Here is a 14,427-nt window from a genome sequence, read left to right as displayed (position 1 = left end):
TGTGACTTTAAGCAAAACAAAACGTGCAACAAAACCAATTTTACTAAAGGCTAATGGACAGGAATAAGAATGAAGTTCCTCTTGGCACCTCAGCAGCATTATAACAAAACTACGTTAGCTATTTGAGGACCCGCTCACTCTGGCTGCCCTGACATTTCAGCTAACCCGGCCCCACCCTGCTTCCGTGAAAACTTGCCTCCTGTCGCTGTCTCCCACCCAGAAAAGAGAGACATCCAGGAAATAGTCAGGAGAAGGCAGAGACCCCAAGAGAAAGTTACATTCAGGAACAGAAACAAGAAGAGGGAAATAAAATACAGTAAGACCAGAGACTGAAAAAGGTAAAGCAACACAAAACTAGTAATAAAAAGCGATAGCTGGAGACCTCTTCCAATGAACTGTAGGCAAAAGAGGATGAACAGAGACTGGGAAAGACAGAGCTGCAAATCGGGAACTGTCTGCCCCTGGTTTTCCCCCTAGCCACAGACAAAACCCATGGACAAATCCGTACAGAATGTGGTACAAAGGCCATCACCAGGAAGCAGAAATGGACAGAGTAGAGGACGACAGGCAGAGCCCAGAGCCACGGGGCACTGACCAGCATGCCTCGTCTGCGGAAGCCCATCATGCACAGGCGGCACTTGAATGTGAAGCTGTCATAGTCGGTGGATGTGATACGAGGCTTGAATGTCTTGGAGCGGCTGATGCGGTCTGCTTTCTTGGCCTCCCGCTCAGGATTATGCATTCTTTGCATGTGTTCCCGTAGTTTGTCTTTCCGCTGTTGAGAGATTTTTGAAAAGGCAGGGCAGTTAGACGAGGGGATAGTAATTTTTTAATTGCAGGGGTATAAAAAAACCTCAATGCAAGTTAGTAGTGACCACGACCTACCAAGAAGCACCTGAGGGGCCATGGACGGCAGCAGTGGGATGCACAGGCATGCAGCCAGAGTGACTAGGAATGACCTTGTGCTTCCCACTGGGCCTTCAGTTGGAAAGACACTGGTGTTTGAGAAAAGAAAAGGGCTCCGCATTTACGCAGAAAAGATCAAAGGGCACACGGGATCAGTCCACAGTAAGAACTGTAAGACGGTTGGTAATGAACGGTAGGAAACACTGGCTTTACGAAGCCCTGTGTATACTCAACCCCCACACGTTTAACAAATATGAGGATACTCCTCTAACTCCAAAATGAGTTTAAGTAAGACTGTCTTATCGTTTGGATTTAGAGGTTCAAGTGAACAATTCCACGGTTTGCGATGGACAGAGCGTTTGGTCCAGGTCCAGTCTGAGGATCTAATCTAGTGACACATGTTGATGTGAATCCACAGGGGAAAAAAAAAACAGGCAGAGCCCATGAATAAAAACAAAATTTAAAAGGTGCCATCTCCCGTATCCAGTGAGGCTCTGTTCTTGAGCACGTGATTAAACTGTTCCTTAGGAAGATTCTGAACCTTTCTGCCAGACCAGCCCCTTCCATCTTTCGGTGCGGCCTGGAAGGTGGAAACACAGTGCAGCCATGATGTCCGGGTCAGATGCGGAGGTTCCAGAGCATCCCTGCTCTCTCTCACTCAGCCACCAGCTCTCTTCCTGACCACCGGCCTGCTGGCCGAGTCCATGGCCACCACCACATGCAGCAACACACCAGCTCTCCTTCTCAGGCCCAGCCTCTGGTCAGAGGTGCCCGAGTTCCCATCTGTGCACCCAGACCAGGCAGGCTTCCGCAAACGGACGCTACAAATCTTCTCCTACAAATAAGGTCTTCTTCCTACAGGAAAATCCCTTAGTGCATAACACTCCAAGTGGTTCGGCTCCCCTAACTGAACGCTGTCTAATATAGTGGATGGGAGTAAAATAGAAGCAGAAAAGTTTTATATATGTGTGTGTATGTATATGTATGTGCCTAGGTGCTAAGTGGCATCTGGCACAAAATAATCAAAAACTGTTAAATGGGTAAGACAGACAGCCTACCAGTTGCCATCGCAAACAGGGACACCTTTCACACTAGTCCTTCACAGAGTTCCAAAGCATGTACTACATATAAAAAGCCATGCAGTGATACTCCCTAACACACGTGCCACAAAGCTGAAGCTTTGAAAATTACTTCTCTTTTTAATGTCGCCACATTGCACACAACTGGACCCTTGTAAAATTATTTCCCCTCTGAACCCACTTCTGACTTTTTTCCAGTTTCCATGACAACATGACCTACAAACATATTCAGTGAGTATCGCTCAATGACTTTGTAGAATCATCTGATTTCCCAATGAAACATTTTTTACTGTTTTTACTTCTGTTTGTTCAATTCATATCTCTGAGTCTCCCATGGTTTTTCCTTTGCTTCTCCTAAATTCCAGGCAGGTCACTTAATTTATTTTTTATCCTAATCCCTGGAGTTGTTAACATTCCCACGAGTAACCTAAGCCCTCTCCACACCCTGCAGAGTTGCCACCTCTGTCAGGACCCCTGCTGCCCTCAAGGCTCGGTTATCAGGCTCTCAGACTTGACAAAATTCTCTTGATTTGATAAGCAAATGCATTGCTCGCTTAGGAATTCCTCAACAGCAATTTAGTTCTACTCATCACACGTTTAGATTCTCTTAGGAGATGCATCATAGCTCTTTTTGTGTGGGGATTTGAATTAAAATTTGGGGGAAATTAAAGAGAGTTTCTTTCCTTAATTTGATCATAGTAACTAACACAAACATGAGTTCTTTGAAAGTAGGTGATAAGCCGGCAAACAAAGTAGGCGATGAGTGCAGGGAACCAGGGCGGGCTGCTCACCGCTCACACACCTTAAATTGCTTCCCACACGTAGAGCACAGGAAATCTTTGCGGTCTGAATGCCGCAGCATGTGGAGTCGCAGTTTGTCAGGACGGCAGAAGGCCTTGTCACACTCGGTACACTGGTAGATCTTTTCTGAGTGGAAGCTGCGCACGTGTTTTTTCACCTGGCAGTGAAGACAGAAAAAGGGTACTCAGGCACCAAAGGAAATGACAGAAGGCAGCTCACCAACACTAGAGGGCGCGCAAAGCATTGCCATGGACTTGTAACCGCGGACTTGTCAACCAGGCAGAGTCACCCAATCCGCTGTGATTGACAACTGACCTTGCTGGCCCCCCACACACACCACACACACACACTCACTCACTCTCGCACTCTCTCTCTCTCTCTCTCCCCCCCTCACCCCACCACAAAGTCCACAAAGTGACAAAACAAGTAGCCAGAAGCCTTACAAATCTCAACCTCCCATATGACTTGAAAAGGAGGAAGAAAGCATTTTACAAAGCCCTGATTATGTGGAACCCACTTTTTTTTTAAAGATTAAAAGCAGAGCTCCCAGGGACTTAAATGAATCTTGCTAAAAAGACAAACAACAACAACAACAAAACATACAGGAAGATGAAAAAAAATCATTCTTCCCCATTTTTTCCTACCTCCAACTTGTACAGAAACAATTTAGCCCTTTTAGTAATAGGTTCTTTCATGTCCTTTTATACAATCAGGTTCTGAAGAAGTGAAGACATGAGCTGGATGATATAAACACATGACCCATTTGTGAGGGCAAGCCAACGCCAGTGTTATGTCCTCTTCGCGGGGATTTACTCCCTGTACTTTTTTTTTTGTAATTTAAACAAAGGCATATGGCCTTGAGCTCTCCCAGACACCCATCTCCAAAGAAGCATCGTGGGTGGGAGCCAGGTGGGAAGTCACAGCAAACCACTCCTATAAGACAGTTTGCTTCATTATTGTCTTTTGCCAGTAGAGTATGCCTTAAGGCAACTTTTCTCCTTGTTTATGTGAAGTGATAAAATTACCAAGACTTCCAACACTAGAAGAACTGTGATTAAAGCATAGACTACTTTTGCTTTGGGAATTTTTTTTAAAAAAAGACCATTTTTACTAGATATTTAGATTAAATTATTCACTGACCAGCATATAACAATATAGTCACTCGAAATCCAAGTGAAATCATAAATACTCGGGAATTTGTCCTTGCCCATTTTGTTCCAGAATACAGTACAGGGAAGGAGACCAGTGCCCGACATGGAAGTAAATTATGTAACAACTTTCTCTTTGTTTTCCTCTGAAATGCAGGACCTTAGTGAAACAGAACAGGAGCACAGTGGCAGGAAGACACTGTCCCCAGGACAGGAAATGGGAGCAGATGTCTTTAATCTTTGCCAGTACCCACTTTTTAAACATTATAATCAGGTAAGAGTGTTTATTACTTGTCATACCACTTAAATGTCTAAGTGCCGATGTCTTATTTGGGCAATTAAGAAGGTTATTTAAAAGGGTCACAATAACCTTGAGTTTAACAAAAAGCAGTTTGATTGAAAAAAATTCCTCAACTGTGAAGCTGTGACAAAGAGACGAAAATGCAGGTGGCAGGCAGTCTCAATTTCACAAAAACTCAGTTTCTTTCACCAAAAGAAGGAAGCCTGCAGCAATGTCAGTCAGTAGCAGACACTCACCTGGATAAAGTCTGGGAACCGCTTCTTACAAGTGGGGCAGGTGAAGTAGCCATCGTTGATGTGAATGGCCACGTGGTCTTTTAGCAGATCGAGGCGGTCGAAGGACTCGGGGCAGAAAATGCAAGAGTAAGTCTTCTGGTCTGAGTGGAGCTTCATGTGGCTCTCCAGGGACGCACTGCTGATGAAGCCCTTGTTGCAGAGGTCACAGGTCAACGGGCAGTTCCCCTCCCGCCCATGGAAGCGCAAGTGCTGGTCCAGCTTGTCCTTTTCCCGGAAGGCCTTCCCGCAATGCGAGCACTTGAATGGCCGCAAGGACTTCCGGATAAACAGATGCTGAAGAGCTGCGTTCTGAAAGACACACGCAAGTGCGGTCACTTGTGAGGAAATGGAACGTGCGGCTCACACACTTAGAGAAAAAGGGAGGATCTCTGCCAGCGCAGAGTTCCCACAGAAATTAAACTTAGGACACACAGTTGAAAAAAAGACTTCTCTGGTGAGACATTGAAAACGAAGCCATCTCAAAGAAGTTCATCTTGAAAAGACAAACATTTTCTGTGTTTCGTTCTGCAACTACGTATATGTGTTTTCTGATGAAAGGATTTAAGTAACATTCAAAAAACGTATTTCCAATAGAGGATTTTTGAGAAAACAAATCCCAAAGTGACAGAGACTAAAAATTGAAGATTTGGGAGAAATGACTTGGGATAAGTCGCTCATGCCTGAACGAGGCTGGAGCAACCAGCCAAATGTTACTTGTGCAAGTCCTTGAAAAGAAGAATTTGAAGCCTGATTAAAATGTTCAGTGAAATAAAATGTGGTAAGGAGGAGAAGTGAGGGGTAGTACTTGCCAGGGGCTGGGGGAGACGATGGTAAGGGCTTCTTTGGAGAGTGACGAAATGGTCTGAAATTAGATGGTGCTGACGATCACACAACTGTGGGAATATTCTAAAAACCACCATAAAGGGTGATTTTTATGGTATGTGAATTATATCTCAATTTAAGAAAGCAGAATGGAAAGAGAAGCAAAGGGTACAGATTTACGTGAACATTAGTGTCCATGAGATAAGGTACATGCGCACGCATCATCACCGGCGCATGTGCACCTAATCAACCTGGCATAGAAAACACAGAGGGCAAGCTGTCGATGCAGCCAGTTAGTTCCATGGTTAGAAGGCCATGCTAACCAAGTCAGGCTCATCGCCTTGCTCCCCGTCCAGACCCGTCGGCTCTGCCCCCTCGCCCTTCTCAGTCACAGGCTGCACTTCTCACGCTGTCAGCCAGTAAATTCATGCAGGTGTTACAGAGAATCCAAGGGAGAGTTTAAACACCCAGTGCAAACTCATCATTACTACTGGAAAAACAACTCACGCTCTGTGAGAGCAGAGCAACAGAATCATCTTTCACGCAGATAATACAGAAGAATACTTTAGTGATGTTATAATGAAGCCTCATTCACAAAAATATGAAAAATCCCTCAAAAATATATATAGGTGAATGGGTATGCTTGTATAAGGGAATACTAACTGAGGATTAGTGGAGCTCTTATTGCATTATTTGTGCAATAAAAAATACAATGAACAAGGTTTACACACTTAATTTCAAATTACTTACAAGCAGCAATTTCTAAACTAAATTTGATGTAAAGTAACCATTCAGGAAAAAGCAAAATAATAGTTTTTGATTTCGTGAAAATTCTGACCTCGTTACTTTACAACAGAAAACCTCCCCCTCAGGGCTCCCCACCCAGGGCAAGGACAGACACACGACCCGTGGATGTGCTCAGTAGACAGCCAGTAATTCTGGTCCCCGCAAGCTGACTGGGGACGCTGCCAGGCTGCATCAGTGTTTATTTTCCTTTGCACCTAGAGCCCTTAGAAAATACCTTATTTCACAGAGTATTGAGTAAAAGTTTGACAATTAATTAAATGTATTTTATACAAAAATCAAAAAGAACTATTTCAAGATTCTTCTCTGTGGCATCTGCAGAGATCTCCCAGAACAGACCTTTCTCGAATCAGTCACAGAGCTTTCTTTCACTTCACTGCACTGCTTAGCAGGTGCCTAATCTGTTCACTCTAAGGAACCTTACTTCACGTAGAAGCTCTCGGTATTTTGGCGACCTTCAAAATATTATGGAAATACTGCAAATACACAAATGCTCTGCCAAGGTTTGGGGTGCTGGTGGCATGTGAAATCACTTCCACATCCACCCAAGTTCACCTCAGTTTCCGGGGAAGACGCAGCGCACGACACCTGATCTCGGCCCCACTGGGGGATGCCGTCTGCCCTTGGGTGCCAGATCTAGAAGGCAGTGTTGTCTCGATCCATTATGCTAATAAGTATTCTGTCACTGCTGATTAGTGTGAGTGTCCTCAGACACTTGATTTAAACTGGGCAGCCACCTGGCTCCGCTTTCCGAGTTTATGGACAAACCTTATTCTTATCAAATTTTTAATTTTCACGGAACCCTGAATATTGTCTCAGTACTCAGAAACCAGATTGCATTTCTCCTATCTAATGACGCTAATGTAACACTCACACCACAAGGCAGTGAGTGCTGAAACCCCTCCGACCCCACAACCCGCCTACAGGCCAATTCTACCCTTGGGTGTCTTCTATAGTTCAGAGCTACAGTCGGCACACCTTTCCCGGAGGAATTACGAAACATGGTGAAGGCAGCCCAGGTGGATCCATCACGGGTCTTCTGGTTCCCGAGTGACAGCCGGGCAACCACACCACACTGGACGGCACATCAGCTGCTCTCAGGGTGCCCAAATGGTGTGGCAAAAATCTGTGATGAGGGACTTGACTTACAATGAAATGAAGTCTGAGACAACAGATTCTTTACGAAGACCATAATATGTTTCCACAGTTCGATGTTAATAGCTAAAGAAGCCTAAATTACTGACTGATTTTCATGTAATTTTGACCCTGCATTCAAAGCCCTGCCTAGTAGATCTCACTCACTGCTGTCCCTCACGGGCGTCCCAGCCCAGGGTCAAGCCAGCATGAGCACTGCCCTAGAACCGCACCAAGCACGTCCCTGTGTCTGGGCCTCCATCCAATGGCCTCCCTCCTTCAGAACAGCCGACCATCTCCCTGTCTCTCTTTCAAGGACCAGTTTAAGTCTCACTTCATCTATGAATTATTCCCTGACTCCTTCATCTTTTTCTTTCTTTCTTTTTTCTCCCTTTTTTTTTTTGGCTTTTCACTCTTTCTAGTTCCTAAAACAATTACAGGCCTTATTTTTAAACATAGCACTGAACTGGAAGCCCTGTCATGGTACCATGGCAGCAACATCTCCTCAATTAGACTGCAATTAGTCCTCTACAGGATGGCCCCCATGACACTCTGCTTTGTACCCAGCACAGTGCTACAGCGCTGAACGCGCATTCAGAATGCAACACCACCCGTAGGTCACGCACACTGTTCTGCAGCTGGAAGGGGCCTTGGAGATCACTTAGTCCAACCCTTGGTTTGCTACGTAAGGAGTCTGCAGCCCTCAATTTACGTACTGATCTATTGGAAAATAAATCATCATTCTCCATTGACTAATTTGCATTTACTGTAGCAACCAAATTGTAGTTTCTACCAGGATTTAGTAAGTACAGGTTGCAAAGAACAGCAGGTAAGGCAAACACTTAAATAACATTCTGTTATGTAAAACACAGGAAACAAACCTACCTGCAGCTCCAGCTGAGCAGGCAGCATTAGAGGAGAGAAAAATAGTTACATTACCAATTGGATTGGAAGACTTCCTTTCAGTTGGTCATTACCAACCTGGATAGAAAAGATGAAAAAAATACATAGCCCTACTTTTTAGAACGTGTGAGAGGAAAAAAAATACCTAACTAAGACTGACCTCTGCAAAAGCCACATGCACACAGCCTTTGCTTTGACACAAGGAACCTTGTACCAAAACCAGTAACCCGACTCATTCAAGAATGCAAGTACAATCGTAGCCAGATTATGCCTGTGTATCTACAACTTCACTATATAGGTGGGCTTTAGTTGTTTTTTCCCCTCAAAAAAATCACATGTAGGAAGCATTTCTATGGACTTAGTGAAAATTCAGAATGGCCAAAGCAGAAAAGACAGTAATTGGGCAAGAGTGCAATGCAGACTGGGAAACACTATAGACTGAGGGATGGGAAGGCACTGGTTCATAGCTTTTTGCCTTTCTGGTCTGTATTTATACAGGTCTGTTTGTCCTTTTGAAATGATATACATGGAGCCGAAAGCGCTGTACATTTCCACTGCAGGTGCTCGCCCAAGCTGTCCGGCCTCAGAGGGCAGAGAGCCCTTCACCACATCACTATGGATGTTCCGACGCATTTTTACACGAAGGCAGGAACTAGACTATTTTTCAAGGTCCCTTCTAGCACACAGGCAAATAAGAAGGCCAAAAGAAATATAAGCTGCACATATGCAAGTCAGAAGACCAAGAGAAACATAAGCTAAAGCCACGATCCATCAAGAAACTGTAAACCCTATCAAGTTATATGAAAAAGCCCCACCATCCACACATCAAGTACTAATAAAAGTCTACACACCCTGCTCACAACCACAGGAGCTTAAGTAATTATTTCCTGAATGCAAACTGTCAGCCCAGGCACTTTCCTCAAACCCGTACGGTTTTCCACACACGTCCCCGGCAGCTTCTAACTCAGCCTCGCTGCCCTCTGTGAAACCAGAACAAAACACATCCGCCCTGGAAGCCATGTGGCCTGAAGTCACCGTGCAGGTCACATGGGTGAGGTGCTGACCTCCTCCCTGGCCTAGAGACAAAAGTCCAGCTGTCCTGAGTGTGGGGATTGTACCTGCCGCATCAACTTGGACGCAGGTCCACTTTCCCTGACGAGTAATGACACTGGCCAGTCTCCCCTTGGAAAATGCAGATAACGAAATGAAGTTACCTAATATTAACTTCAGAGCTATGATTAGCCATGGACTAGCCTGGCTTAAATGTAAATAGTTACTACCATTAGATGTACTTATTTCTCCATTTCCAACCTGTGAGTTTAGGGATCCAGAGAGCTACCCTACTGTAGTGAGACCCACCCAGAACTACCAAAAGTCCAGCTTCTGTGCCCTCACTAGACAGATCAAGTCTGGGACCCGCCACCCAGCCTGCCACTGGACACAAAGACACTGAGAAACAGTTAACCCTTCCTTCCAAAGTAAGGGGATTGAGCGTGTAATAAGCTAGATGCAAGAGTCCAAAGTGGATGGTGAATAAGTAGGTTAGAAAAACATAGCATCTTTCCAGCTGGCTGCCTGGAGAAAGGCAGCGCCTAGTGAGGGAGGGGCTCTGCGTCCCACTTACTCGGATGCGTTTGGCCCGGCGCATGTCATCGGCTGTCAGGGTGCTCGGGGTGGGCAGCACGCTCTCCTCCTGCTGCGGCTGCAGGTGCAGGCTGTGAGCTTCCGTCTCCTGCTCCAGGGGAGACGGGGTTTCCTGAGGCAGCTGAGGGATCGGGAGAGCGGTCTGCTCTGGTTGATCCAGCCCATTCAGAGTGGCTGGTTCAGCCTCATCAAACTGTTCCTTGGGGGAAAAATGTAGCAAATCCTGCAATTGCAATAACCAGGAATTATTTCCTTACCAGAGATTAGTCCTAGAAGGACTGTCAGCTAAGGTTTAGAATTACTGCTTATTTTTTAAACGGCTGGTGTAATAATGCTCAGAAAAAATATTCTTCTTCTGAGAAAGTTAATTAGATAACTATATCCACAGGAAGTAAAAACTATGATATATTCCATGTTGCTTCATGAGGAAAGGACTGTGACAGGGCTCTCCTGGAGTATTACACTTTTCATTTTTAAACCAATTAAACAGAGTCCTTCAATAACAGCTCAAAAAAATAAAATACTTAGGACAAGAAGGTAGGGGTTTTGTTCGAAGGAACATTTGCAAACACATTTTCCTTTGCCTTTCCCTCATCACACTTTAACTGACAGGCAGCCCAGGGCGGCACGAGGGCACTGTCAGCCCCCGAGGACCATTTGCACGGAATCCAGTGACGGTCGGCCAGGCCTCTACGCGAGCACCTGCGCAGGGGCCCTCTCCTGTCGCCCCAGTACCTGTGTGCCGTCATCACACTTTTCCCCGTTTTCGCTGGTTATTTCCAAGCGGATGAATTTGGGAGGACGCCCTGGCCGCCGGCCTGGGCCAAATCTCCTCTTGCCTCGTCCCCTTCCTCTGCATCTTGTTCTGGGGACAAGAGATGGGGTTATAAATAGTCATGGTTACATATTACTCCATAAAAAGTATTTTTCCCAAATCTTGATTTTCCTCTCACTTTATTACAATATTTTTCCTAATTCTTTTCCTAATTGAAACCATTATCTTTGCTAGTACACACTTTCTAAATTTCTCATCTTTGCTGTCTATACTGCTCAAAGAGATGTCTTAAATTATTCAGAAAAAAAGAGGGAACTAAAAAAATTTAAAGCACTGACACTGTTTTGTTCCTGAAAAACCCGAAAGCCGGAACACCTCTCTGAAGCGATGTGGGACGTGCAGACAGGACAGAACACACTACACCTTAGTAGAGTATGACCCTAGAAACAAGATTCCGTTTTCTCCTCCCCTTGTCTCACCTCAGATTCCTTTCAAGAACTGTGGCTTGCCAAGAGTCAAAAGAACTTTCTTATTTCACTCTAAGCTTCTGGAAGGTCAGAACAAATTTCTAATCTGACCATTCCATAATGTGGCTAGTAAACACCACATGAACTTTATCCCTTCAATGGCATTCTATCATACAAACACTCCTTAATATAAGGGATTCAGAAAGTCCCTAAAACTTCATTTAAAAGATGCATATGTGTGATTGCATAAAATTAATCAGATCCTGTTTTATTCTTCCACTCATCTATTTAACAATTGAACAAAAATTATGTTTTTCCAGAAATTTTAAAAATATTTTTATAATGGAAAATTCTAAATGTAGGCAAATGTAGAGATTGCCATAATGAACCCAAAGTACCCATTACTTAATTTCAATACTGTCAACTCAGGACCAGTTTTATTCCATCTGTAACCCTACCACTTCCCCACACACATACCCATTCGATTATTTTGAAATAAATCCCATACATCATTTCATCTCTAAATATTTTGTATGGATCTCTAAAACATAAGAATGTATATAATATATATCCACAACACCACTATCACACCTAAAAAAAAACACTGTTTGCTTAGAATTATTAAATCTAGTCAAAGTTCACATTTTCTGAATTGTCCCAAGTTTCTTTTACCAGTTGGCTAGCCAACATTTTCATCTACTGTGCGTCAACGCACTGCTAGGCACGAAAGATAGCAAGTTGCGTGCCTCAGGTTTCGCTGTCCAAGGCCTAGCGAAGGCACCAGGCACATAAATCAAAATCATGGTATGATATAAAAGTGCTAATTAGCAGAGCCAGGAACTGACAGATGTATTTGACTTGCCTCTCACTGTGTCCTCTGCCCACCTCAGACTCATACTCCCCTGGTCTTACCCTTCCTCAACCTCAGTAAGTGCAGAGGCCCCATTATCTCCATCCTGTGCATCGCCCACCCTGCCCGGCACCACCTCCTAACTTCCCAGCTCAGCCCATCTAATACATGGGCTCACTGATCCTGCCTCCACAATACCAACTCCAATCCAGTCCTCTGCCACCGGTTGGCAGTCCTATGTCCTCTTGATGTTTTCCCTCCCTGCATCCACACATAAACTCCGAGGTCATGCCCTGCCCCGTGTAGGCCCTGCCCCGTGTACGCTCTTGACTTCCGTCCCCAGTGCTGCCTCACTCTCTTGCTGTGCTGTACTCGTGTAGCAAAACCACAATACTATGCAACCCAACTCTGCCCACGCTGCACTGGCATTCCCGCAGCGAACGAAGCTGCAAAATGACACACAGTCATGCTAGTGGTCGTAGTTTAAATTCATGACCATGAACCTTGAGTTGAGTTCTTAGTATTGCAGGCAACGGTACTGTACTTCCCTAGAACACTTACTTTCCCGCTTCCCTGAGCGCCACTCCCCACCATCTCCTCCCTCTTCAAACCCTGTAAACGCTGGTGACCCCACATCTGCCCCATGGACACTTCCCACGGGCACTCTCCCAAATCACTCTCCTTCTTCACCTGAACTGTTGACTCAGCGCCTAACTGACTCCCTGTCTTCACTCTTGCTCCAGTATTAGCTAAAATGTTTTTATTTTTATCTCGGGTGACGTTTTAAAATATAATTGACATCACAATACTCCCAGATCAGAATCCTCTACGGACTTCTTAGAATGAAATCCAGATTTCCTCCCATTACCAGCAAAGCCTATCCCATCTGGCTGTGGCCTACCCCATCCCATATGATTCTCCCTCATCTATCTTTTTATATAGTGGAATTAAACATATAATGAAGGAATTTACTAGGAACAGAAGTTTGAAAATCAGAGATGCAGATTTTTCCAGAGGTGTATGCTATCTCCAGAATTTGTAGTTCAGAATCTTTAGGTAGGGGAGGTTTAACTAAGGTCCCCCTCCCACTGGGTACTGGTTATGCTGGAAAAGAGAGCAGTGGTAACCGAGGGTGGGGGTGGGGGTGGGGGTGAGAGTGGGGGTGGGAGTGGGGGGGGATGGAGTGGGGGGGTGGGGGGATGGGGGGTGAGAGTGGGGGTGGGGGTGGGGTGGGGGTGGGGATGGGGGTGGGGGTGGAAGAAGATAAGCAATTTCTGTCAGCAGGCTACCTGGTTACCTGTCTTCACAGACTGACATATAAACACTCATTAGCTGGTAGGCAATACTGAAATGAGTCTGGACCGTGACAAACTAAGTTTCAGAAACCTTTCCCATCATTATACCTGCTAAATACATCCAGTTTCTCATCGTGAGAATTAAGATGCTGTTGCAACTGTTCCGAGCTTACAAACCGGCGGTTACACTCATAGCAGGGCCAGTTCTTCTCTTGCTCTCGAAGAACTGCAGTCACAGAAGAGAGATTACAAAGGCTGATGATCAGTAGAGACCAGTGAACCTCGAAGACACCAGTACCCCCGCCCTCCTCATCACACCACAGCCCGGAGTTCATAAACATGCGGCATCCACTCTTTGCGTCACTGTTGAAAATCAGAGGCTAAATTTGGGCAGAGAGCAGATTGTAGGACCTTCTTTCCTGGTACACGCATGTAAGACACCAAAGGAACAAACACCCTTACACTGCCATCTCCCAGCCACCCCAATATCACACACACACCACCCTGGAAAGACAGAAAACTCTCCAATGGAAGTCCGCATCCATCATAGTGATTACCCAGTAGATTCAGACACAAGCTTCGTAATGTGAGGGTGTATTTTATCACAAATGACTTGAAAACCAATGCCCAGTATAACCACTCTGGCAAACTGTTCAGAGCCGACTTATATGCATGCCCTGGGAACCAGTAATTCACTCCGAGCAGTATGGCCAACAGAAACACACACACGTTTGCTAAGAGACATACAACAATGTTCACAGTGGCATTCTCCGTAATATCTCCATACTGGAAACCAACCTGGTGCATAATAACAAATTTAGCCAGCTTTGTCCCTGGTTCCTGGGAAATGACCCCTAAATCTCTGGTCTTTCTTAAGTAATATGTGTTCCAGCTGCTCACTATAGTCACTGACCATCCCTGCATTCACACTAACAAGGCGGCTGTGTCAGCAGCCGGCTGTGCCAGAGGCCCAGCCACCTGACTGCAGCCTGCTCCGAGCGAGGTGCCGGCAGCCAGGGAGTGGGGCAGGGGCTGGAGAGTATGTTCGACCACAGGGACAATGACTCAGTCAGTCACACTGCGTAATGATACCTCCAGAGAAACCCTGGTCAGCGCACGCAGCTCAGGTGAGCTGCCCTGGCTGGTAAGCCAACATCAATGTCCCAGGGAGGTGCCATGGCCTAAGGACCTACTTGGTATCCTATCGTACAAACATTCCACAG

The 14,427-nt window shown here is 45.4% G+C and overlaps 1 protein-coding gene across 1 annotated transcript in view; it reads right to left on the bottom strand.

The window, feature by feature from the left end:
- Window positions 1-14,427, bottom strand: part of PRDM10 (PR/SET domain 10) — a 95,221-nt gene that overhangs the window by 21,515 nt on the left and 59,279 nt on the right. Inside the window, exons 9-14 of the mRNA XM_037038174.1 lie at window positions 13,313-13,430; window positions 10,553-10,682; window positions 9,798-10,040; window positions 4,472-4,819; window positions 2,788-2,943; window positions 596-775 (exon numbers count right to left, since the gene is read on the bottom strand). Coding sequence (XP_036894069.1) covers window positions 596-775; window positions 2,788-2,943; window positions 4,472-4,819; window positions 9,798-10,040; window positions 10,553-10,682; window positions 13,313-13,430 — 1,175 coding nt within the window. The remainder of the gene's footprint in view (window positions 1-595; window positions 776-2,787; window positions 2,944-4,471; window positions 4,820-9,797; window positions 10,041-10,552; window positions 10,683-13,312; window positions 13,431-14,427) is intronic.

Source organism: Sturnira hondurensis, unplaced genomic scaffold (assembly GCF_014824575.4).
Source record: "Sturnira hondurensis isolate 20B ecotype Veracruz unplaced genomic scaffold, ASM1482457v3 Scaffold0024152, whole genome shotgun sequence".
Classification (NCBI taxonomy): Eukaryota; Metazoa; Chordata; class Mammalia; order Chiroptera; family Phyllostomidae; genus Sturnira; species Sturnira hondurensis.
This window is presented reverse-complemented; position numbering and strand designations above follow the sequence as displayed.